Here is a 23,209-nt window from a genome sequence, read left to right on the forward strand (position 1 = left end):
GACCTCATATTCCTCCATCCGGTCCCAATGCCAATAACCACCTCCAGGAGCATCTCCTAGGCCCCAGGCAGAGCAATGCCAGTGCTGGGCCATGCGCCCACTGCTTGTCCCCGTCTCACGCCAACCACAAATTCACACTTCCACCCTCTGGGCATGGCACCAGCTGCCACAGTACCCTGCCAGTACCTCGCGTAGTACCTTCCCCACTCACTGCAGCTGGCCAGGATATGACCCTTGTGCACCCCAACGGGAACTCACATGGTGGTGGTTTTGCCCGCACCATTGTGCCCCAGGAAGGACACCACCTGGTTTTCATAGAGGTTGAGGCTCAGCTTGTTTAATGCCAGCTTCTTGTCCGTCTTGTAGACCTTGGTGAGCTTGTCAATGCAGACGACCAGGGGTAGGTGGGTTGGCTCCTCCTCGATGCCCCGTGTCTCTTCTGCCACAAGAGCAGGATGGTGAGAAGCTGGGGGGCAGCAGGGAGGCCGGGCTTGGAGTGGGGCTAGCCAGGGAATGAACCTCCCCCACCATCATCCCATAGTGGCTGTGCTGGCTCACGGCCCCCTCCTCTCTGCTTCTTGCCAACTTCCCCCCTCCTGCACCACAGGCAGCAGCTCCCAGACAGGCGGCAGTGCCCGGCCTAGAAACGTGCCCCAACAAGGGCACAGGGGACACACAGGGGCCCCTGGCCACAGCAGGACCCTACAGCAGAGCCAGGGCCACCCCTGGGCCCCCACAGGCCCCTGTTTGCCCTCACCCAGCCTCCGGCTCTCCATTGCACAGGCCTGATCTTCCTCCATGATGCTGAGGCGGGTGGTGCGGGACCAGGGCCAGGTCCACTCCCAGGTCTCCACTCGCCCGTTGCCCAGCCAGTAAGACTTCTGGAAGGGAAAGTACCAGGGCCGCGGCAAGCCGAACATGCCTGCAAGCACAACCCCTGTGAAGTCAGGGCCAACCCTGCACCCATGTCTGTGCAGAAGCTGGCCGAGTGCCAGCACAGAGCGTGGCACTGGTATGGGCACAGGCATGAGCTTGGAGGTTTCCCCAGCTTAGGGACATCACTGCAGGGTGGTGGCTGCAAGCGCCCTGGCCAACTGGGCTCAGGGCAACGCGGCTGGACTGTGCAAGGAAGTCCTTTGGGCTTTGGATTGGGTCTGGCTCACACTTCAGTTTTACTAGGAAAGCAAAGGAAGAGGTGAGACTCCTTCCCAAGCAGGTGATAAGGGGCAACAGCGCTCCAGCCTTCAACACCTTGCTTTGCTACAGTTGGCCACTGAACACAGGACTAAACATCTCCAAGGAACCTGCTGGTGTCACCAGTGGGTCAGGGCATGTAGGCAGGTGTCCCCAGCTGGACACACACAGGGGACCCTGAAGCAGCTTGCCCAGTGAGGAGGCTCCCATAAGATCAGAGGTGCCCTCATGCCCCATCTCCCACACGTACCCGGGTGCACAGCCTCAATGTACCACGTGAGTACCCCATACACCACAGCATCCACGATCAGCATCATCATGGACAGCAAGAGGTTGAAGTCGTCTCCTTCCACAGGCGACTGGCTGAAGGTGTGCCACTGGATGCCCACACCGGCCACCTCGTACAGCGCAAAGTACTTGGAGCCCAGCCCGAAGGCTGTGGTGGACATGAGGGACTGTGGAGAGGCAGAGAGAAGGGAAGGAAACATCAGCAGAAACCACAGGCCAGCTCCAGAGGAACAGGCTGGGACGAATTCCTACGCAGTTGTTCCCCACCCAGCCCTGTGGAGATGCTCCCTGCCCTGGGAGGCACCAAACTTCCTGGAGATGCCTCCAAAGCCCCACAGGTAGGTGGTTCATACAGGCAGAGGTTTGCCCAGGGCTTGGTGACAGCTTGGTGACCTGGGTACTGGACATGGGGTGCCCTGGGCAAACCTGGGGCCAAGCACCTCCCCAGCAGCCACAGCCAACTCACCGCGATGCACTTCTCAAAGGCTGTGATCTTGTCATGTGCCACCTCCTCCCGGATGGCCACATACATGTAGGGCACATAGCTGAGGAAATAGATGATGCCACCGCAGGCAGAGGCCAACTTGGCCTTGGAGTAGAGCACCGACACCAGGAAGCTGCAGGGAAGACAGTGTCACCTCAGGTCCTACCCAACCAGGGCTTTCGCCACACCGTCTGATATTGGTGTTGCTGAGGTGATAAAATGGCCCCTCAAATCAGCTGGCTGGGGGAACTTGTGCACCTTCACTGGCCCTTGTCCACAGTGCTCCCAGCACCCTCGGCCCATGGCACAAGGACCCTGGCACTGCCCATGCCCCCTCACCCCACAGATTGGACCTGGCAGCTCACCAGAACATGATGGTGGCCACTGCATAGATGGCGAGAAAGAGCCAGATGATGAGGACATCACTGTGCATGAGGACCTTGCCATACTTCAGGATGGCGGTGAGTGCCGTGACTGAGATGGAGAGCTGGACAAAGCCAGTGATGAACCAAGCCACCCAATGCACTGCGTTGTTCAAGCCCATCATCTTCATCACCTGTGAGGCCAAAACTGCTCAGCAGGGTTGTCCCCTACCGTGCGGATCCCTGCTGCCTCACTCGCTGGGGCTGGGAGGGCAACAGGCAGCACCAAAGGGTCCCCAGGGACTGCTGTGAGCAGGCAGGCCACAGCACCCTGTGCCAGGGTGCCAACAGGCTCAGCTCCCTCTGGCACTGGGCACCTCGGATGGACCATCTCAGCCCAAAGATGCAGGATCTGCGTCCGCCCCAGCTCACACACCCCAGAGACACAGGTAAGGTGCCCAGGGACGCAGTGCAGAAGTCAGAGATGCCAGCTCCTTCCCAAGGATTTCTCCCACCATCCCCACCTCTTTCAGGCGATGCTCCTTCTCCGTCACAATGTGCTGGATCATCATGGCCACTGAGTAGACCCAGGAGATCACCATGCACAGGGGCATCATGTGCTCAATGACGAAGAGGAAGCTGGTGGGGTAGAGGAAGAAAGGGGAGAGCTGGATGGTGGCACCATTGCAGAGACCCAGGCAGACCCTGGGGCACAGGGCAGTGGAGGCACTCTCCCACTGGCTGCGGACAACCAGCCCTCTGGTCCAGCAGCTCCTTAGTGCCCTGAAACAGCTTCTCCAATGAGCCCATAGGACAACATAGTGTCCTGGCAGGCAGGGAGGCAGCAGCTGTGGGCTTGGCCTGGTGCCCTGCCTACCCTGGTATGGCCAGGGCTCTATCCACCCTCCTGTCCTGGAGGGCTAGGGGCTCTGGGACTTCTGCAGGTGCTTTCTCCAGTCCACTGTGTTCAATAACCACCAACAGACCAATGTGCCATCCATTTACCACACTCCTCTTGTTCTCCCCAAGTCTTTCAGCCTCCAAGACACCCCCACAGCTATGAGCTCCTCACTTCAGCTGCGAACTGGGCACAAAATCCTTCCCCTGCTTGCCTAGCCTGGTGGTCCAAGGAACAGGGCTTAACTGGTTGCTCACCACTCCCAATGTCACCAACCTCTCTCAGACTCACAAACTTCTCCTCCTCTCAGCTCAAGTGTCCTGGCCTGGAAGGGGGAAGAGGAAAGGTCCTTCCCCTGCCCACCCTGTCCACCTGGGTTTTACTCACTCGTCCCTGGTATAACACGGGTACGGGAACATCTGCACATAGTTGCCAGGCTCCACCACGTCATGGCCAACAAACGTGTTAATGAGGGCGCGCTCCATCATGTCTGAGGAGGAGAGACAAAGCTGAGCGGGCAGTGTGGGCAGGGGCCAGGGATGTGGGCAGCTGTGGCAGGGAGCTGGCACTCACCCTGGATCCAGACAAAGCCGTAGAGGAAGTAGAAGCGGCCGCCAGTGTTGGGGCCGGGCCGCCAGTACGCCCGTCGGATCTCGTTGGTCTTCTCTGTGAAGCTGGAGTTCTGCCGGATCTTGTACATGACATGGGGGGGCAGTGAGCCATCTCTGTTGGTCTGGAAGATGACGCCTGCGGGCAGTGGGAGAGGCAGGGAGCCTGCTGGCACCACAGGAGATGGCCACACCAGCTGGCCCACAGTGACAGGCAGGGACATGGAGGGGTTCAGCATGTCCCAGCCAAGGGCACCACAAGGGCTGCCATGGATGAGGAGCGTGAGCATGGCCCTGGCACGGGATGCAAGGGCACGTGGACAGCAGGCAGCAGCAGTTGGAAAGCCAGGACAGCGGTGTGGCAGAGCTCGGCCAGGGGCAAAGGATGGGTACTGTGAGATGCTCTATCCACTCATACACCCAAAGCATGCAATAAGGGATCCACATCCCAAAGCCAGCGATCCCAGCCCAGGGCAAATCTGGAGAAGGACATGGCTTCAGGGATCCCTGTGAAGGGGCTGACTCCCAGGGACATACTGGCAAAGACTGTGACATTGTCCTGGTAGGCCTGGTTAAGCGTGTAGTTGACGATGCTCTCCTCATCTGGGAAGCCTTTGAAGATGTCCACACTGACCTAGTGGGAGGGGAAGGTCGGTGAGACCTCACTTCCCCAATGAGTCTAGCACGTGGGCCCTACACACAGTGCAGCATGTGACACCCACAGCCACCCCGCGAGCCCCCAAACCCAACAGTGGATGAGCATCTCCACAACTGACATCTACCCCCAAGCTCCTGACACTGCAGAAGCCACTATCTCCTCCAGGGGTCCCATCCCATGGCCTTAAGGAGGTCTGAGCACGCCTGACCCCTCTTCAACCCCACAGAGCCCGCTGTGGGTGGTGGGTGCTGATCCAGCACCCATGTTCCCACAGGCAGGCACAACCTCACCTTGGCCATGAAGTGGACCCAGCCGCAGGCAGCATTGTCAATGGTGTCCAGCTGCTGGAGCAGGATGCTGGCATTGGGCAGGGAGAAGTTGCCATTGAGGAAATTGTGGAGAACATCGCTGTCAGAGACATTGAGGATCTCTGGGTGCTTGCGGAGGTCAGTGGTGAACTAGGGCAGAGAAGGAGATATGGGAGGGAGAAGTTGGGGTATGCCCTGCCTCTCATCCTCCTGTCCTCCCTAAGGACACAGACAGGACCCAACGTTCCTTCTGGGGACAGAGGGACAGTGTCCACCCTCCATCGGGAACCAGCCCGGTCATTGCAAGAGCAGGATGGGCACCCAGGAGCTTCACACAAAGAAGCTACAAGGTGCCTGGGGACAGGACACCCCCTCCACACCCCCAGGGCAGTAAAGCCCAGGCAGGCTTGGTCCCCTCCTTCCTATCCTACCTGCTGAAGCCAGCGGATGCGCCTCTGCAGCCTGCCCTCCTCCAGGTAGGCACGGATCTCGGGGGAGATGTTCAGCCACGCCTTGGCGTAGTGGGTGACGTTGCCCACAAAGGCAAAGGTCTCATTGGCCTGGAGGGGAGGAAGGTCACACAGTGGGAAGAGACAGGGGTCCCCCTGCTCTCTGGGATGGCTAACAGCCATGGCAGTATCTGCCCACATCCCAGCAAGCATCCCTATCCCAGCAAGGGCCAGTGCAGCTGTCTGCTTCTGGCAGTGCTGGCTGGCAGCTGGCCCCTTCCTCCCCACTCAGCTCTGGCCCTGCCAAGCCCATCTGAGCAAGGAGATCACCACAGAGTGGTTCTGGTGGGAGAGGAAAGACAGGAATCCTGACCTCTGCACACTCACCTTCAGAATGACCTTGTCCACTTCAGTGCCCACAGGGGCATACAGGATTTTGGGGTTGCTGGTCATCAGATGCACGAGGAGGCCAAGGTTTCGCTGCTCCTTGCTGGTGAAACCCAGTGAGCTCATGTTACCCTGCTTCAGCGCCTCGGGCTCGATTGTCCTGCAAAGGGGGCTCAGGCTGCCAACTCTGCTCCAGCCACAGCACTCCTCACTGCAGGCAGCCCACCCCTGCCCATGAGGGGATTTCACACCAACTCCCATGCCAGCGTGGTGCTGCCCAGCATGGGGAGCTTCCCCTGGATGTGGGACAAGGCTGCTGTGGTGCAGCATCCATTTTCCGCACGCTCATCAAGGGATAACCGGGGCCCTTGACCACTGGCAGAGGCAAGGTGGGTTCTCCTGCACCCCTGTCCCAACCAGAGAGCAGCTGGATCTCGCCCCCTCTATCGCCCAGGGCTCCTACCGGTTGTTGCCGCAGAGGATGGGCTGCAGCCCAGCCCAGAGCTGCACAAATGCCGAGAACTGCCCCTGGGGGTCGTCGCTGCCAGCCGGGCCCCTGCTGGTGCCCTCCTCCTCCGCCGTGGTGTTGCCAGCCGTGCCATTGGCACTGACCCAGCCAGTGCTGTTGGCAGTGGGTGGTGGGGCCTTGCTGGCGCAGGCTCCCCTGGGCAGCAGCTTGGCCAGTGCTGAGAGGATGTTCACATCACGGAGAACCTTCTCCATCTCCACCAGGTCCTCTAGGAAGGCGCGGAGGCGGTGCTGGGTGGCTGTGCTGTTCACCTCATCCAGCTTCAGCTGTGAGGAGGACCAGGCAAGAGGTTACACATGGCTGGGGCAACAGAGCCCTGCTCACCACCAGGAGGGGACCAAGGGTGACCCCAAGCAGTGGCATGTCCACTTCATGGGTTAAAAGGTTGGAGCTGTGCCCAGCTGGGGCCCTAGACTCATTGATGTGCATCCCTGGCTATCAGGCAGTGGGAGTGCAAATACAGGCAGGGTCTTGCTGGGGCACACGAGGTGTCCCTCAAGCAGGAAGGTTGGTCCTCTGTGACCACAAGGAACACATCAGATGAGGAGGGGGACCTCAGAGCCAGCCTTGAGGAGCTGTGCCACCAGGGACATTGCCAGTCCTGGGGAGAGGAGCCTGTTGGGGACACCCAGCCCCATCCAATGGGAAGCGTCCGAGCAGGTGCCAGGAAGACGAATCATCTGGGGTCCCACCATGGGGCTGGGTGGGGGGTGCCCTTGTGGGATAAAGGGGTGATCAGGAGGGGCCGCACCATGTAACAGAGCCCCATCCCCACACATCCCTGGTAAGTAGGGAAACCCCACCCAGGACATGTCCCTGCCCCACAGCCCACCCCACAGCCAGTGGGAGGCACGTCCCGCAGCCCCGCATTCACCCTGCTGACGATCTTGCGGGTATCCAGCTGCTCCCGGAGCTCAGCAGCCAGCTGGGCGAAGTGCTCCCGGCGGGCAGCCTGGCTGCCATTGCAGGCCAGCACCCGGTATGCATGCAGCAGCGGCTGCTGCCCAGGGGCTACGTGCAGGAGGCGACGCAGCCCCCCTGGGCTCTGCTCACACGTCAGCTGCTCCAGCATCGGCGCAGTGAAGAGGATACCCTAGGGCAGGGAGCCGTGGGGGTGCAGCCCTGGGCACAGGGGCACTGTGACGGTGCCCACCCTGGCAGAGCTGCTGCCCACACACCCCAGTTCACCCTGCGAGGTGCTCACCTCCATCTCAGTGATGAAGGCCTGGGGGCTGTCTGAGGTGCTGGGTGCTGGGGCAGTACTGGCAAGGCCCAGGGCCTGGGAGAGCAGGCGGAGCAGCGCTGGCTGGCGCAGAGCTGCCACGGGGTCCCGAAGCGCCCTGTGGACCAGCCCTTCCTGCAGGCTCCTCCAGCCGCTGGGGAGGCTCTTCTGCAAGAGGACCAACGGGGGTGGCTGATGGTGCAGGGGCCCCTCGGGGTCCCCCTTCGTGTGTCCCCCCAAGCACACATGAACGGCCCACACAGCACCCACATCCATGATCTCCATGGGGAGGGGAAGAAAAGGGGATGTGCAGGTGGGAGGCAGCATGGGTCCCCTGCACCCCAGCCACAGGAGGGAACTCCTCTGCTCCCTCTTCAGCCACCATCCAGGTGGTGTCAGCACCCGTGGCAATGGGAAACCAAGGCACAGGCATTGGTGTGCCTCAAAGCACTGGAGAAACTGGTGGCACCACTGGGACAGGACCCAGCTATCCCTGCTGCGGCTCTGGCCACCTGACACCATCCTGTCACATCCCTCTGCTGGGACAGACACCCCCAGATCGCCCTGTGGTGGGACACGGAGGGGATGCAGAGGACGAGCTCTGCCCCACCATGTCCCCAGCATGCGGCACTGCTCCTCACCTCCAGCTGCATCATCTTCTCACCAGGGCCAAACCTATCCCACAGGTCACGCTCATGGGTCTCATCGGGTACCAAAGGAAAGGAACCAAAAAAAATGCGGTACACCTGCACCAGGGATGGGAGTGGGGCTGCTGAGCATGCCAGGCCCGGAGGGACCCGTTTGCCCAGCAATGCCCCAGCATGAGGGGGCAGGGCAGGATGTATCGCGGCCTGGTGCCTGCTGACTCCCACCCTGTGGGTCTAGCAGTCAGGGCTCAGTCTGGGTCAGTCGGACCCCTGCAAAGCCAGGCTCTGCAGCACTGTGTGGTCACCCACCTCCCGCAGGTCAACGCTGGAGCCCAGGAGCAGCTCAGCCGTGCTGTTGGGGAGGGACATGTTCTGTGTCAGGAAGCGGTACAGCTCGCCCCAGTCCTTGGCTGCCCACGCCAGCGTGAAGCCAGATCCTGGCAAGGAGCAAGGCAGGGGTGTCAGAGCAGCTCGCCAGTGCCAGGGACATTGCACAGCCCCACACGGGGACGTATCACAGCTGGCCCTGCCTGGAATGCAGCAATGTGAGACACTGGCAGGGCACTGCCACACACCATCGCATCACTGGGTGCCTGGCAGATGGGCATCTGCACCTCTGCCTGCGCAGGCAGCAGTGCAGGCCCGCAGGGCACAGCCTACCTGCTCGATTGCTGAAGTGGGTCTCCATGGAGCTGGGTTCGCTGCTGCTGAGTGCCTCCAGGCGCCGGCGCAGCGACTCCAACTCCTCCTCCAGCCCTGGGTGCTGTGGGTCGAAGAGGCTGCTCTGCTCCACCACTTCACTGAGGTGCTCCAGGAGCTGCGTCACCCTGTGAGAGCCCAGCACCACCGTGGCTTCAGGGACAGGGACAGAGGGATAGGGACACCCTCCACAGAGCCCTGCAGGGGACGAGCCCCTCGTGTGCGCGGGGCAGCAGCAATGCCTGCCATGGGGCATCGCTGCCCCCAGAGCTGCCCTTGCCTGCACACCAAATCCACCATGCCAGGGGTGCAGAGGAGAGCCCCAGTGCCTCAATGTGTCCCCAAGGGCCACCTCCGTCCTCCTCCCAGCACTGGGCACCTGACAGCCCATGAAGGAACGGACTGAGATGTCCCCTGCACCCTAGGGAGACGGTGCTCTGCACCCAAGCACTTTGGGGGACAGGGGCTTGTGCTTGTTGCCAGGAGGGCAGTGCTTGCAGAAGAAGGGGCAGGCCATGAGCAGGAGTGTGCAGGAGCACGTGGGGTGGGAGAAGGAAGCGTGTGTGAGGGCATGACTCACGTGGAGTTGGAGTACTGCAGAAAGCCAAACTCATCGCGCTGGCCATCAGGGCACAGGGACTGCATGACGGGCAGGATCCCAGCCGAGGTGAGCGGGGCCGCCGTGTAGAAAGCTGGAGCCAGCAAGAGAGCGCAGAAGAGGCCGCAGAAGGTGTGGGCAGGGAGGGAGGACAGGTGGGAGAAGGCAGGGGGGAGGCAGAGGGCCACCGGAGAGACACTCAGTTCAGAGAAGCACGTGCTGGGCCCTGTGAGCTCCGCGGGAGGTTGGCGGCCAAGGTCAGAAGTGTGCAGCTTTCCCACCACGGCTGTGCTGAGCTGGTGGTCACTTGGGGCTGTGGGCAACTCCTGCCACCCTGGCTCCTGCCCTCTTGCCCATGCCTGCTTCCCCCTGGGTGACAGGTCCCTTCTGCCCCAGTACGATACCAACTTTTACCACTTTCCCCCAGAATGGCTGCCAACCTCCCCCAGCCTCTTGGCCCCTCTTGTTAGTAACCTCAGAGGCACTGCCAGATCTCCAAAGGAAGAGGAGGAGAAGGAAGAATACGACAGGGAAACTAAAGTTGTCACCCACAGCTCCCCGAGCCCCTGGCCTCCCCCCTGCCCTGACGTGCGGCTGCTGGAGGTGGGTGGAAATGGAAACACAGTGTGGGGGAGACGGAAGAAATGAGCAGCAAGGGGACAGCAAACCTCCCCCCTTCCACTGGTACTGCGCCATCATCCCTGCTGGGGTCCTTCCATGTCCTTCCCCAGGGCTGGGCAAGCCTGGAAGGGTCCTGCCCAAAAGGGACCGGAGGTTGTCACTCGGCAGTGCCAGGCAGGGACCCTGCACTTGCCACCCTGTCCAGGGGCCCCATGGTTAGAGGCAGGTCAGTGCTGTTAGCATGGCCACAACAGGCAGGGGCTGGTGAAGATGGGCTTCTGGCAGGGGTAAGGGGCAGCCAAGGGCAGGGTCAGGCCCTGCAGAGGACAGGCTAGCAGCCTGCTGGGGTGGTGGGACAAACCGTGCTGACCATGCCACGCTTTGGTGACAAAGCTATTGCATGGGTGTCACCTTGCTCATCTCCAGGCTCCTGGTACTGCCACATCCCAGCTTGTCCCAGCTGCAAGGGGCCAGGACAGGGACCCAGTGGTGGTGCAGGGGTGAGAGCATCTCCAGCCCCTTGGGGACCAACTGGGGGAGCACAGGCAAGAACGCAGGCCAGCACCCAGCCCCATCTGCCCCAGGAGGGAGGCAAGAAGGGGCAGGACAAGCCTCCCCCTGGCCTGGAGAGCCCTCTGCAGCCCAGGGGGCCGGGGACATCATCACCAGTGGCCCCAGCACCTGGGGAACCCGGCACCACTAACCCGGTGGGGACACCACCAGGGGCCAGTCCTGGCTGGGCAGTCCACCAGGGAGAAGCAGGCAGGGGCCACACTGTGCTGCCCAAGCTCATCTTCACCAGCTGCAGAGGAAGGCAACAGGGTTACAGAGGTGTGGATTAGGCCAGAGTGAGCTGATCCAAACCAGGCTCTTTCTCCCCAAAACATGTAGCTGGCACAGGTGGGGGAAGGGGGGGAGGCACCCACCCACCCCACCAACTTACAGACTGGCACATGCAGTAGAGGCATGGAGGGCAGGCGGACAAGGGAGATGGTGGGAAAGAAAAAGAAAACATGAGCAAAAAGAAAGAAAAATCAAACCAAAAAAACCACACAACACAGAGCGCACGTCAGCTCTGGGGTAGGAACCAGGGCAATGCCTGCAGGTGGACCCACACTCGTAGCTGGGCTCTCCCTTGCCTGGACATGCTGAAACACAGGCTTGGACAAGTTATGCCAGGTCGCTGCTGCCGCCAGCTCCCAGCATCTCCCCCTGGCCCCACTGTGCCACCCATGCAAGGGCACCCGCCAGGGTGGGCATCCCACAGGGTGTACAGGTGCCACACAGAACCCTGGCAAGCTGGCAAGTCTGCTCTGCCGCCTCCTCCCAGCAGCACAGCTTACAGGCACTGGCGCCTGCAGCCCCGGCCAGAGCTCCGGCTGCACATCTCCAGGAGCCCCTAGCTCCAGTCCCATCAATTTGTCACCTTGCCAGGGCCCCAGAGCCCCACCATAGCCAGTCACGGGTCTCCACGCAGTGCATTTCCCCCCTCCAGCAGCACTTCAGCTGCTCCTTGACCACTCAGGGGGACTGTGGCTGTCCCAGCGCCATCCAGCTCCATCTCCCCCTTCCTACCACAAAATGTCCTTGCTGATGGCAGCCACAGGCTGGTTGGCACTGTCACCCCCAGGGCAGGCCCCACTGGCTGGGACTGATTCTGGCTCTCCAACCCCACTGTGCTTGCCCTGCCAGCCCTCAGCTGCAGCCCCTGCCAAGTGCTATGCCCCCCAAAAGGTCCCTCTAGATCCCCACCAGCTGTCGCGGGGGGCCCCCCAGGCAGTCCCTAGCATGCTGGAGCAGCTCCCCAGAGCCTTGGGGTGGCCCCAAGTACCACCTCTCTGGCACTCACCTTCCTTCACAGGGATGGTTGGCTTCTTCTGCCGCAGCCCCAGGAGGATGAAGAAGAGCACTAAGGGGATGAAGATCTCAAAGGCCAGCACCCACTGAGGATGACACAAAGCAGAGGGATTGTGACGCTTGGGGACAGGACCTGGCTACCAAGGACAAGCATGGGCAGGGGTCCCTGGAGCACCAGTGCAGTGCAGCACTGTGCCCACATCTTGTGGGTGACGTGACACCATTGCAGCTCAGCCAGAAGCAAACGGGTCCCTGAGAACCCGAGGATCTCCTGCTCGTCCCTGCCTGCACCCTGCCTACTCATCTTGCCTGGGGCACCTCAGGACAGGAGAGGGTACCACAGAGGAGATGGACCACTACTCCAGCAATGCAAACAGGGTGCTGGTGCTTTGAGCCCAGCCCTGATGGGCCACTGCAGCTGCAGCTGCCCAGGGGAGATGACCCCAAGTCCTTATGGCCAGCAAAGAGCCACAGGCCCCCATCCTGGCAATGCCCTCACAGCTGGCAGCCACCCGCACCACTGCTGGGTCCCACTCACGGGACCATGCAGGGGACAGACCCCAACACCATCGAGGCAAGGTTCAGTTCAGCCAGGCCCTGCCACCAGATCCAGGTGCAACTGGGCAGTAGCATGGGGGATCCTCGCACTGCCTCCATACCCTCCCAGGAAAGCCATGGCTGCACGGGATTTCCACCAGAGGCATACAGTAAATCACAGCAAATCCCTAGGAATCCCTGACCCCAACAGCACAAGGCAGCCTAGGCTGGGCTCTGTGCCCAGAGGTCCTGGGGACAGGCATCAGCACCTTCAGCCACCAGCAGGAGTGGGCACCCAGCAGGCTGCCAGCACAGCTGCTGCCAGTTTGCTCTGGGAGTACCCAGGCCACATCATGGCCTCATTGCCCTTGCTGCCAAGTGAAGGGGAACTACTGTGGGTGGGGAAATTAAGGCATGGGGTGAGGTGAGCCAACCTGAGCTTGCTTCAGGGCCAGATCAGACCCTAGGCTGGCACTGAGACCCCAGAACCTGCTGCCACCTTGGGCAGGGCAGGCCCCAGCTCTGCTGCCAGGAAGGTGCTCGCTGCAGCACCGGCACCTCCTGCCACACTCCTGCACCAGCCCAGTCAACTGCAGTGACCAGGCACCAGAGGAGCACACCAGAAGCAGGGGAAGAGAAGGCTTCAACATGACAGTGCCTGCTTGGAAGGACACAGCTGGCAGCAGGTGACAGAGTCAGACCAGACCCTCCTGTTCCCAACAGCGTCGCCTCCAAACTGGCCTCACCCAGGGGCTGCAAACCCTCCGCCAAAAAGTCACAGCAGCCCAGTGAACCGCAGTGAGCAGAGGGACTTCCACCTGTTGTGGCACTCCTGCAGGCATCAGGGTCAGTAGGGCTGTAGGACAGGCATAGCTGGACACATGGGTGCCCCTCACTGCTGCCCTCCCCACACCCAGAGCTGCTGATTTTGGGGGAGGCAGACTGGAGGAAGAAGGGCTAAAGGGGAGGGTGGACACCCCAGGAATGGTGCCATGGCTAGGGGATCCCCATCTTGCCAGCACCACCAGTCCCAGGCATGGCCCTTGGCGTCACCATCCCTGTACGGGGGGGTGGGGGGATGGCAAGGGAGACCCTGACCCACTCTGCCCTCCCCGTGGCTCCTGCCCTGCTGCTCACTGCCTGCACCCACCCCCGCCTGTTTATCAGGCACACAATCGGGCCTCTGTGCCCAGGCGCCTGTGGGACCATCCCCCCACACCCACACCAGGCCGTACCAGGCTCCCTTGGTGACTGTTGGGTCCTTGGTGGCAATGGGAGGGACCTGCCTGTTATTATTTTATGTTTTTTTAAAGTGGGTCATTGACCTTTTGCTCATCTCCTTCCCCAGATGTCCTCTGTTCCCAACCCCTCCTGCACCGCTGCATATGCCAGTGCCAGGACAGGCTGTTCCCCACCACTGGCACTTGGGGTAGCGTGATGATGGGCAGACACGGTTGCACAGCAGGGCTCACCAGCCAACACCTCTGGAACTGATCCTTCCCCTTTGGCATGTCCCCACAGGGGCTTCCCAGGCACAGAGGAGAGCCAGGGCTGCCCCACACCCATAGTGGGGCAGAGGCACTGGCAAGCAGGGGGAGGTATGCTGTCTCAAGGGAGCATCATAACCCCCGGTGGGAGACCCAGCAGGGGTACCCAATGTTAGCACAGCCTCGAGACAGCAGGGTTCCTGCCTGCAGGTGCAGGACACAGGGGGACACTTTGGGATTGTGTGAGGAAGCAAGGCCTGGATCTGGACAGCTGGGAAGGAAATGCTGGGAGAAGACAGGGGACAAGGAGAAAAGGACCAGTGACTGCTGGCAGCAGGTCTGGCCATGCCCTGCACAGTCTGTCCTGTCCTCTCACCCTTCCTCACTCCTTCCTCAGTGAGGGCTCTCACACATACATCTGTGGGAGGGTGCTGGTGAGCACCCAGGGTGGGAACCTGGGTCCCAGGGGCCTTTGTGCCCAGGTGACAGTGGCTGAGGGCACTGGGGACAGCATGCCAGAGGGATCCACCACATACACATGTGTACATCCCCCTGCACATGCTCACCTTGACCTTCTGGAGAGGTGAGCAGGATGAGGCTATAGGCACTGTTTGGGCTAGCATGAGCACTGGATGTGTCTGCCCACATCATCATGAGTGATGGGATCCCACGTTGAGCCCTGCCACCAGCTGGACGCAGGGACAGCCAGATCCTGCCTGACTCCCACAGCAAGGGAGGCAGAGGTTGGCAGGTGCTGCCAGCAGGGCGCTGGCCCCAGGCAGGCAGTTCCCTGGCAGGGAAACACTCAGCTCCCCAGAGCACCAGGCCAGCAGCTTGACACTTGCTCCTGCCCTCTGCCACACAGCAGATGGGAATAGGGGGTGGCAAGGAGGATGAGGGCCAGGCACGGCATAGCCTGAGCATGAGGCAGCAGCAGCACCAGCCAGGGACACGCAGCTCCCATGCTGCCAGGCCAAAAGCACCAACAAGCCACACGGGACACAGCAAGAGCAAACAGCCTGGCCTGGCGCAATCCCACCGTGCCCACCCTCTGGCCAGCACTGGGGGCAGATGGCATTTGTGCTGAAGCCAGGGTTAGCACAGCCACAGGCACTGGGCCATGGACTTTGCAGGACAACTCTGCTGGCACCCCTGGGTCACAGCAGTGTGCATGCTCTCATGGCCCAAGCTGTTCACTCCCTGTGGGGGCAGCCAGGCCAGGCGGAGGCAGCTCTCTACATCCATCACCACCACCCAAGAGCCTGGTCCATCCCTCCCTGTCTGCTCCCAGAAATGCCCTGAAGCCTGCAGCCATCACCTTCAGCCAGCATGGCCCTGCAGAGGGCCATGCAGGAGCTGGGAGCCCTGGCCCAGAGACACCCAAGCTAGCAACCCCAGTGATGCCCCCACAGCCCAAACCTGCCATGTCAGCTCCCCTCTCCCTGTGGCCTGGCACATGTGAGGGGATTTACCAGCCCTGAAGCAGCACTCTGTAGAGCTTGGGGAAAAAGCCCAGCTGCCAAACTCTCACCCTGCAACCACCAGAGGACAGGGCATGGTCTGCCTGAGCTCCTCCCTGGGGAGGAAGGTGAGCTGCTGCCTGCTCCCTGTCAGCCTCTCCTGTCGGTCCCAGCACTGCCCACAGAACCAGCAGCAGCAGCAGTGTCAGCCCACAGGAGCCCCAACGGATAGAGCTCAGCTCCTGGAGAATTAACACCCCAACTTTTCCAACGGTATTTTAAGGCTGGCAAAAATATCTTAAACTTTTTGATGTCTCCAGACTTTAATCATCATTAAATATCCACTTACTTGCCCACAGCTGGGAAGCACAAGCAGGTGAAGCCACAGTCACTGGGAAAGATGAGCACTAGAGCTGGCAGATGAGCAAGGCCCCATGGCCAGGCAGACCCATGAGGCCAAACCAAGCACCCACCACAGGCCAGTCCTGCCCCTCCCACCCCTCCCCACCACCACCCCAGACAGCCACTGATGGTCACCATCCAGCAGGGCACCGCCAGGGCTCCCCCGAGGTCACCTGCCTGTGCCCTCACCCATGGGCGGCCCAGGGGCTGCCGACTCCCCTGCCAATGCCTGGCTGTCACCACCCTTGTCTCTGGTCACACTTTTGCTCAGCGCAAGTTGTGCCCATCACTATCACTGCCCCCAGCAAGGGCACATCCCCACCCCTCACACCCTGCCCTGTAGCCCTGGCATGGCAGCCTGGGGACAAGCCTCAGGGACGCTGGAGCAGGAGGAATCTGCACTGGGGTTGGCCAATACCTCTCCTGAGCCCGGTCCTGCCATGCCAGAACTGGGAGTCCAGGGAGAGACAAGCATGGTTCTCCCCCATGCCAACCCCGCCGTGCTATGTCAGCTGGGCACCAGCGTGCCATGGCAAGGGGAATACAGCAGCAGCAGCCCCCTGTCGCCAGGGCCACGCAGCAGCGCTTCGTACCAGCACATGGCACTAGGAAGTGGCCAACCTCCTGCTGGCAAAAGGTGTCAAGCCTGACAGCAGGTGGGATTGTGCCAGCAGCCACAGTGTGGAGGAAGGCACTGGCTGCCCTGCAGCCTCTCCCTGCAGACAGGGAGCGAGGCAGAGTCCTGCAGGCTCAGTGGCTCATGGGCACCTGCCCTCTGGGCCACTGTGGCCACCAATCGCTTTGCAACAGGTGCCCCCATGGCCACCCTGCAAGCAGGGATTCACAGGGGTGCTGCCTGGCACTGCTAAACCAGCACCACCCTGCCAAGCCTGCACATCATGTCATGTCCCACACCACCACCTCCCCCACACCAACTGCAAACAGCGAGGGGGCAAAGAGCACCCTGAGCCAGGGCAGTGCCAGCCCAATCAGTTCCTGCTGCAGGATCTGGCACCAGCCCCTACCCAGCACTGGCAGCAGGACCTGGCAGTGCCTCCGCAGGCATTGGGTGCTCTGTCCCCCAGGGACACTGCTCTCTGGCACAGGTGCTGCTGCAGCAGGGCCAGCCAGGTGAGCTCCCCCAACACCCCAAGATTTCAGCCTTATGTATTTTGGAGGCATCAAGATCCCCACAGCTCTACCCCCACCAGCCAGGGAGGAAGAGGCAGACCCACCAGGACAACTTCTTTGGGCAGTGGGAGCTTCCCAGCTCTTGGCCAAGGTACTAAAGGCACAAACCCTGCACAGGGTAAAGCAGCCACACTGCTGCTGGCTCTCCCGTGCCCCATGTGCATTATCCCCAACCCCAGGGCCCCACTGACATGCTATGACACTGAAGCAGCACCCAGAGCCTCAACTCCTGCTCCCTATTGCTCCAAAGAGCAGCTCTTCCCTATGGCCAAACAGAACCCAGCAGTGTGCTTCCATCACCAGCACTCCAGAGCTGGGAACTCCAGCTGCAGTCACCTTCCTGTCCCAAACATGTGGGCACATGTAGCCACAGGGAAGGTGGATGAAAACCTGAACCATGCCTGTGGTAACTTTTGAGAGATCACCTGTTAATTTTACATCCAACATAGGTTTAACCAGCTACCAAACCTCGTCGGGGAACTCACCCCTTAAGATATACATAGATGAGCTCAGCTCTTGTCCCAGCAGAGCCAAGACAACGGTAGACAATGGCACAGCCTGTACTCCCAGGGCTGCCATCAGCACCCCAGGGGACTGTCCATCCTCAGGCACCCACAGCCCTGGCTCCCTCCAGCAAAAGCCAGTGACGGCACCACAGTACAGTGCCCAGCCATCACCCTCACCAGGCTGCAGGTGAGCTCCTCTGGTGACAAAAGGGCATTACAGAAGTGGGTGACATGTGGCACTGTGGGTCAGGAGTACACTTCTCTTGAAGACCACCTGGTCATGCAGCCTCGCTGCACCCAGAACTGCTGCATCCTCAAGAGGACCAGCCAAGGCCTCACCAAGTGCCTGTGGACAAAGTCTGTCCCAAAAGCACTGCTGAACCTTGCTGCAATGCTGCTCCCCAAAGACACCCTGGTGCCATGGATCATGGGGACCCTGCCAGAACCACGAGCATTCAGGGGCAGTGCAGGGCACTGGCCCCAGCTCTGAAGTCCCAGCCCAGCACCCTCAGCCAAGCACAAGGTGTGTGCTCCCCATCCCATCCCATAGCACCAGGGCCACTGCTCTGCATGTTGCTGGGAGGAAAGAGCACTGTAGTGAGGCACCCACCTCAGGGCAGCACCTCCACGACATGAGGCTGTACCAGTGGGAGGCTGCTGGCAGGGCAAGGGCAGGGCATGCACCATGCTCCCTCTGTGAGACTGGGAGAAGCCCAGCAACCCCCAACTCTGATCCCGCCAGGGTGAAGCCTGAGCAGGGGAGGGGTCTCATGCTTACTCCCAGTCCCCTCAGCCTCACTTGGTGAAACATCCAGCTCTGAATGTGGCCAGGGTGTACCTGTCACAGAGAGCAAGGCATGGGCCAATGAGGCTGGGCTCCGGCACAGGGCCTGATTCTGCCCTGGCCAGCCAGCACCAGCAGCTCTGCTCCTGGGCTGCTGGGAAAGGGCAGTGTTCCCCCAGGATCGGGCAGGATAATGACCTCTGCACAAAAGTGGAGTACAAGGTGACCATGGCACTTACACACAGAATGAGAAAGTAGGTGACACATACAGGCCACACAGATCCTCAGGGCATGACTACCCCAAGGGCTGCACCAGATCTATCCACGACTACCTGCTCCACTGGGGACAGCTCTTGCCCCAGCGCATGGCTAGTCCTCCACACACAGCATTGCTGGGTGGGCAAGGAGGAGCTGGTCCTTCCCCTGCCACCCTGCCTGCAGCAAGCAGGCACTCCAGTGCCAGTCCCTGCCTGTGGGGGTGGCCAGGCCCAGGGCTCCTTGTCCTCCTTGTACAGCTGCAGCTTCCTGCACTGCAACCCCACACTGACCATCGGGCTGGGAAGGGTCAAGGAGAAACGGGTCCCCAGAAGATGTGTGCATCCTCAGTCTGTAACCCCACCAGCCACAGCAGCCAGGTCTGGGTCAGTGGATGCCAGGGCACAGCTGTGCCAGCTGGCTTGCCCTCACAGGCAGGGGTCCATGGCACAGCAGCACCAGGCAGCCCCTTGCCGTGGCCATGCAGCTCTGCTCAGGGTAAGAAGCAGAGATGACTCAGCCGAAGAGCATCCTCATCCCCCTCGCCCATCCCAGGGGCACAGGGGCTGCTGGCCTGCAACGCGGCCCTTGGCAGGGGAGGGCCTGGTGAGGGCTGGGCCTGCACCTGTCCCAGGCAGTCCCTGGTGTTATGGCCACCGGCACAGAGGCAGGGTCTGATGCTTGCAGGCTGCTGGCGAGGGAAAGCAGGCAGGATATTTGGGAGGGGGAATAGGAGAGAGCATTGCCAGCTCAGGAGCAGCAGTTCGCTACCCTCCCCCACCGTCTAAAAATAACCGTCTTCCTCGGTGCCCAACGCACCCATCCCCCTGCCTGCACCGCCGGGGATCCCTCCGGGCCGGGGTCCCTCCCCGGGGCTCCCTCCTGGACGACCTGCACAGGAGTAGTCAGGCATGAGAAGCCGGGGCAGGGTCACACCAGATTTGCGACCCCAGCAGGGAAGGTGCCATCCTGCCTCCTCTGCCACCCCCGGGAGGGGAGCAGCCCCCCAGGAACCCCGTTCCTCATCCTCACGCCCAGAAAGCGATAGCAGCTCCTCTCCAGCCCACGGAGGGGAAGCAGCTCTGACCCACATAAGATTGGGAAACCTATTTATAGCCTGCGGATACCGAGGGCTTGGGGAAAGCTCTCCCACCCCGCAGGGGGACAGGAGAGGGCTGGCGAGTACCCGGGGCACTTGGGAGACGAGAATATGCAGTGGAGGGGAGGGAGATGCTACACGGGGCAGAGGGTTGGGTGGAAGACAGCACCCAACCCACAGCCCCGGGTTCCTCCCGCGGCCACAGGGTGGGAGCGGGGCAGGAGAGACCCAACTGTTGCTGCCCCACGAAGGGAACGGCAGGGCTGGGCCCACGCCGGGGCAGGGGGCGACGCGCCGGCAGCCGGGGACGGCGGGGCGTTCCTCGGCCGCTCCGTGAGTCCGTGCACAGCCGGCACCCACGCTCCGCGCTCCCTGCAGCTCCCAGCACCATCGGGCCTGCACCCGCCCCTCCACGCATCGCCCGTCCCCACGGCCCGACCGGCGGGCAGGGGGCAGTGGTGGGGAGGGCGGGGACCTGGGGAGACCCCGGCCCGTGGGGAGGGAGGGGGCTGGCTCCGCATCCCGCCCCGCGGGCTCCCCTCCGGCCCACGCAGCCGCCCCGCGGAGCCTCCCCCGCTCGGGGGCCTCGCCCAGGGCCGCCGGGAAGCCGCAACCCCCCGCCGGGCCCGCGCCCGCGCTCACCGGGCTGCGCCGCTTCAGCGTCACGTTCTTCCAGAGCAGGAGATGGAGCTGGTGCAGGAACCCCATGGCCGGGCCCAGCCTCGCCGCCGCAGCTCCCCCCACTCGGCTCCGCGGATCACCCGCCACCCACCGCCATAGCCCGCCGGGCCTCCGCCGCCTTTGTCCCCAGCAGCCTCGGAGGCCGCGGAGCAGGCCGGGCTCGGGCTCCGGCCCTAGCCCCGGCCCCGGCCCAGCCCGGCCCAGCTTTACTCAGCGCCGCCCCCAGCCTGGGGCCGCCTGCCCGCCCACCGCCCCTTAAAGGCCCCGCAGGGCCGCGGCCCCGCCCGTCCAGCCCGGGGCAGGGCCTCGGGGTGCCCCCGCAGCCCAGCCCGCCCCGCGGTCCAGGGTGGCCCGGAGTCCCGCCGCCTGGCCCCGGAGGGCACCGTTGTCCCGCGGGGGCCCCCGGGGACTTGCTGCCAGACGGGCACCTGCTGGTGGGTCCTGCTCCTCCCAGGGAAACCGAGGCACGGAGCCCCTGGGGCACGGCGCGGGGCGGCCGCTTCGGCACCCTCATCTCCCTGGGTATGGCTGGTCCAGGAGCGGGGCTCCTGCTTCAGGAATGTGCCCAGTCACAGAACCCCTCAGTCTGTCAAGGGAGCTACCCCAGGAGCTGCCCCTGCACCTCTCGAAGCCAGAGACATGGAGGGGTCACCCCCACTGAGCCTCTCCTCTGCTGTTGCCCCTCCAGGACAAACTTGCCTCAGGGGAGCCTGTTGCTGTGGAAGTCTGCATGCGATGGTGGCATTGCTGTCCTCACATGCTGGTTGCTGCCTGCCCTGCTTAGGCCTGGCTGCCTGCAGCTGCTCTCCAACTGATCCCACAGACAGGTGGTAGCGTGTCCATGTGTGTTCTTGGAAGGGTCCGACCTGCCTGCAACAAGCTGTCGCCCCAGCCCAGTTGTGACTGCAAGGCTGGGAAGGATGCCCTTGTGGGGCTGAGCTGCCTACTGGGGTTAGACCACAACAATCTACTTCTGACCTCTGGTTCTTCATACCCTCAACAGCAGTAAGCACTGAATCAGGCCAGCTCTCATCCTTCCATTCATCCTTCCTTCTGTCCTTGCTTTCATCCATCCATACACCCATCCTTCTCTCCCTCCCTCTTCCCATTCCTCTGGTTCTTTTCATTTCATAACCTGTCCCTCCCTCATCCCCAGCTGTCTACAGCCACCTCTCTCCTTCACCCTCTTTCCTCTCCTGCAGCTACATTTAACCACCTAGTCTCCATGCTGCTTTCAAAGCCAAGTGCAGCCAGGAGCTGTGAAATAACTGGTTTGATTGCCCCAGCCCCAAGCGGGGTTGCTAAGGGTGACTGGTTTCAGGCAGGCTCTGCGACAGCTGCTGGGGCACTAACAAAAGCTCCCCTTGTCCTGCCACAAAGCACCGTTATTCAAAAAACTTCTGGGTGAAACATTTTGCCGAGGGATACCCAGGAGGACATGGTGGAGAGGCAATGTCTTGCCCCAGCTCTGTGTCCTGGAGAGGGTGGCTGTTTTGAAAGGGCTACAGGGTGTGTGGGCAGACATGCAGGTGGTGGAGCAGCCTGGCGTTTGAGAGGAGCTGGGTAGGGGGTGGCCAGGTCTGGCTCAGAACCTTTCCACCTACATCCCACTGGCACAAGTAACATGGGGGCAGCTGCACCGGGATGACCCCGAGGTTTGCTGGCATTTCTGCAGCTTTGAAATACCGGAGAGATCTGGTGTCAAGGTAAGCCAGGCTGTGGGCGTTCAGCCAACAGGCTGTCCAGCCCAGGACCTTGCTCCAGCCGTGTCTTTTACTTGGTCCCTGGGGAAGGAGGGATACATGCACCCTTGGCTCCTCCCAAGGGATTACACACGGGTTGTCCCACGCTGACACTAGAAACACCTCAGAAAACCCTGCCCTGCAGCAGAGTGGGTCCCCAGCTGGGAGGGGTGCACCAGAGAGGGTCACGGGTGGGGCCACGGGTGACATGGGCTCAAAGGCCTTGGTGAGCTTCGCAGCTCCTCTTCCACTTGGTGTGACCATGAAACCCCATGAGGGGCCAGCAGCAGACTCAGCAGCATGCCATGGGGCAGCACAGCCCCGAGGACCTGGGGGCCCATCTCCTCCATGGACCTGTGATCCTCAAGACCCAGGGACCCAGCGACCCATCTCCTCCATGGACCTGAGGCCCTGAGCACCTTTCAGGGGACTTCCTTGCTGGGTGGCCAAGCTTCTCTGTCTGTGTGGGGTCATCTGCAGAGGGCAGCACCCACCCACACAAAGCTCCCTGCCATGTGCTGGTGCTGTCTGGCATTACCGGCTGGACCCATGCCCTTGCCCTGGCATTGGGGGCTTCTGCCCAGCGCACCCAGGCAGAGCTGACCCTGGCTCCCAGCCCAGCTTTGAGCCTCCAGCACTGCTCTGCCACATCCCTGGGCTGTGGGGGTCAGGGTGCCTGGGCCCATCGGTTGCAAGTATCCCCTGGGGCACCATTCCCTGTTGGCAGTGTGTCCTAGGGCAGGACCCTGGGGTGACGGCTACAAGTGCTGGTGAAAAGTGCCCTTCTACTCCACCATCCATCCTGCACCCCAGTGGAAACATGATGGCTGCTGCTGTCCCTGCTGTCCTCCATGGAGGGCAATGGCCCCATGTTCGTGGCCCCAGTCCCCAGGGCTGTGCACGGGGATGGGGACAGCAGCGGAGGTGATGCTGGCAGCTCCAGCTAGCCAGGGAGTGCTGCCTGCAGCCAGCGGGTTTGGGGCAAGCCAGGCTGGGAATGGTACCCTGTGGGCTGTGCAGCGTCTGGTATCTGGGCTCTTATTCACACAGGGGAAGAAATGCAGAAAGGGGGTGAGAAAAGATAACAGGAAACAGGGGACATGGCTGGGGAGGAAAAAACACCCAGCCCCAGAGCAGCAGTTGGCCTCTGCAGTTGGCCTCCGAGGGCTCCCAGGGCGGCACTGTAACCACAGAGCTCTGCTACACCCTGGCATGGTGGCATGGTGCTGTGCCCAGCCGCTGCCAGCTCCTCACCT

General features: G+C 61.9%; 1 protein-coding gene across 7 annotated transcripts in view; it reads right to left on the reverse strand.

Moving 5' to 3' along the window:
• The window catches only part of ABCA2 (ATP binding cassette subfamily A member 2), a 35,763-nt gene extending 15,332 nt beyond the window's left edge, over positions 1-20,431 (reverse strand). For 3 of the 7 annotated variants that reach the window (XM_075112202.1, XM_075112204.1, XM_075112200.1), the window contains exons 1-21: positions 20,173-20,431; positions 11,802-11,895; positions 9,314-9,425; positions 8,695-8,861; positions 8,344-8,471; positions 8,029-8,133; positions 7,370-7,555; positions 7,040-7,258; positions 6,100-6,431; positions 5,637-5,796; positions 5,232-5,360; positions 4,783-4,950; positions 4,372-4,468; positions 3,800-3,973; positions 3,614-3,716; positions 2,853-2,967; positions 2,332-2,522; positions 1,949-2,099; positions 1,445-1,649; positions 758-922; positions 259-466 (exon numbers count right to left, since the gene is read on the reverse strand). In XM_075112202.1, the coding sequence (XP_074968303.1) occupies positions 259-466; positions 758-922; positions 1,445-1,649; positions 1,949-2,099; positions 2,332-2,522; positions 2,853-2,967; positions 3,614-3,716; positions 3,800-3,973; positions 4,372-4,468; positions 4,783-4,950; positions 5,232-5,360; positions 5,637-5,796; positions 6,100-6,431; positions 7,040-7,258; positions 7,370-7,555; positions 8,029-8,133; positions 8,344-8,471; positions 8,695-8,861; positions 9,314-9,425; positions 11,802-11,895; positions 20,173-20,238 (3,275 nt within the window). In that variant the 5' untranslated portion in view covers positions 20,239-20,431. The remainder of the gene's footprint in view (positions 1-258; positions 467-757; positions 923-1,444; positions 1,650-1,948; positions 2,100-2,331; positions 2,523-2,852; positions 2,968-3,613; positions 3,717-3,799; positions 3,974-4,371; positions 4,469-4,782; positions 4,951-5,231; positions 5,361-5,636; positions 5,797-6,099; positions 6,432-7,039; positions 7,259-7,369; positions 7,556-8,028; positions 8,134-8,343; positions 8,472-8,694; positions 8,862-9,313; positions 9,426-11,801; positions 11,896-20,172) is intronic. The other 4 variants (XM_075112201.1, XM_075112203.1, XM_075112205.1 and 1 more) reach the window with 4 other exon arrangements.
• Between the last annotated feature and the right edge of the window lie 2,778 nt (positions 20,432-23,209).

This window comes from Phalacrocorax aristotelis, chromosome 17, assembly GCF_949628215.1.
Source record: "Phalacrocorax aristotelis chromosome 17, bGulAri2.1, whole genome shotgun sequence".
NCBI classification, from domain to species: domain Eukaryota; kingdom Metazoa; phylum Chordata; class Aves; order Suliformes; family Phalacrocoracidae; genus Phalacrocorax; species Phalacrocorax aristotelis.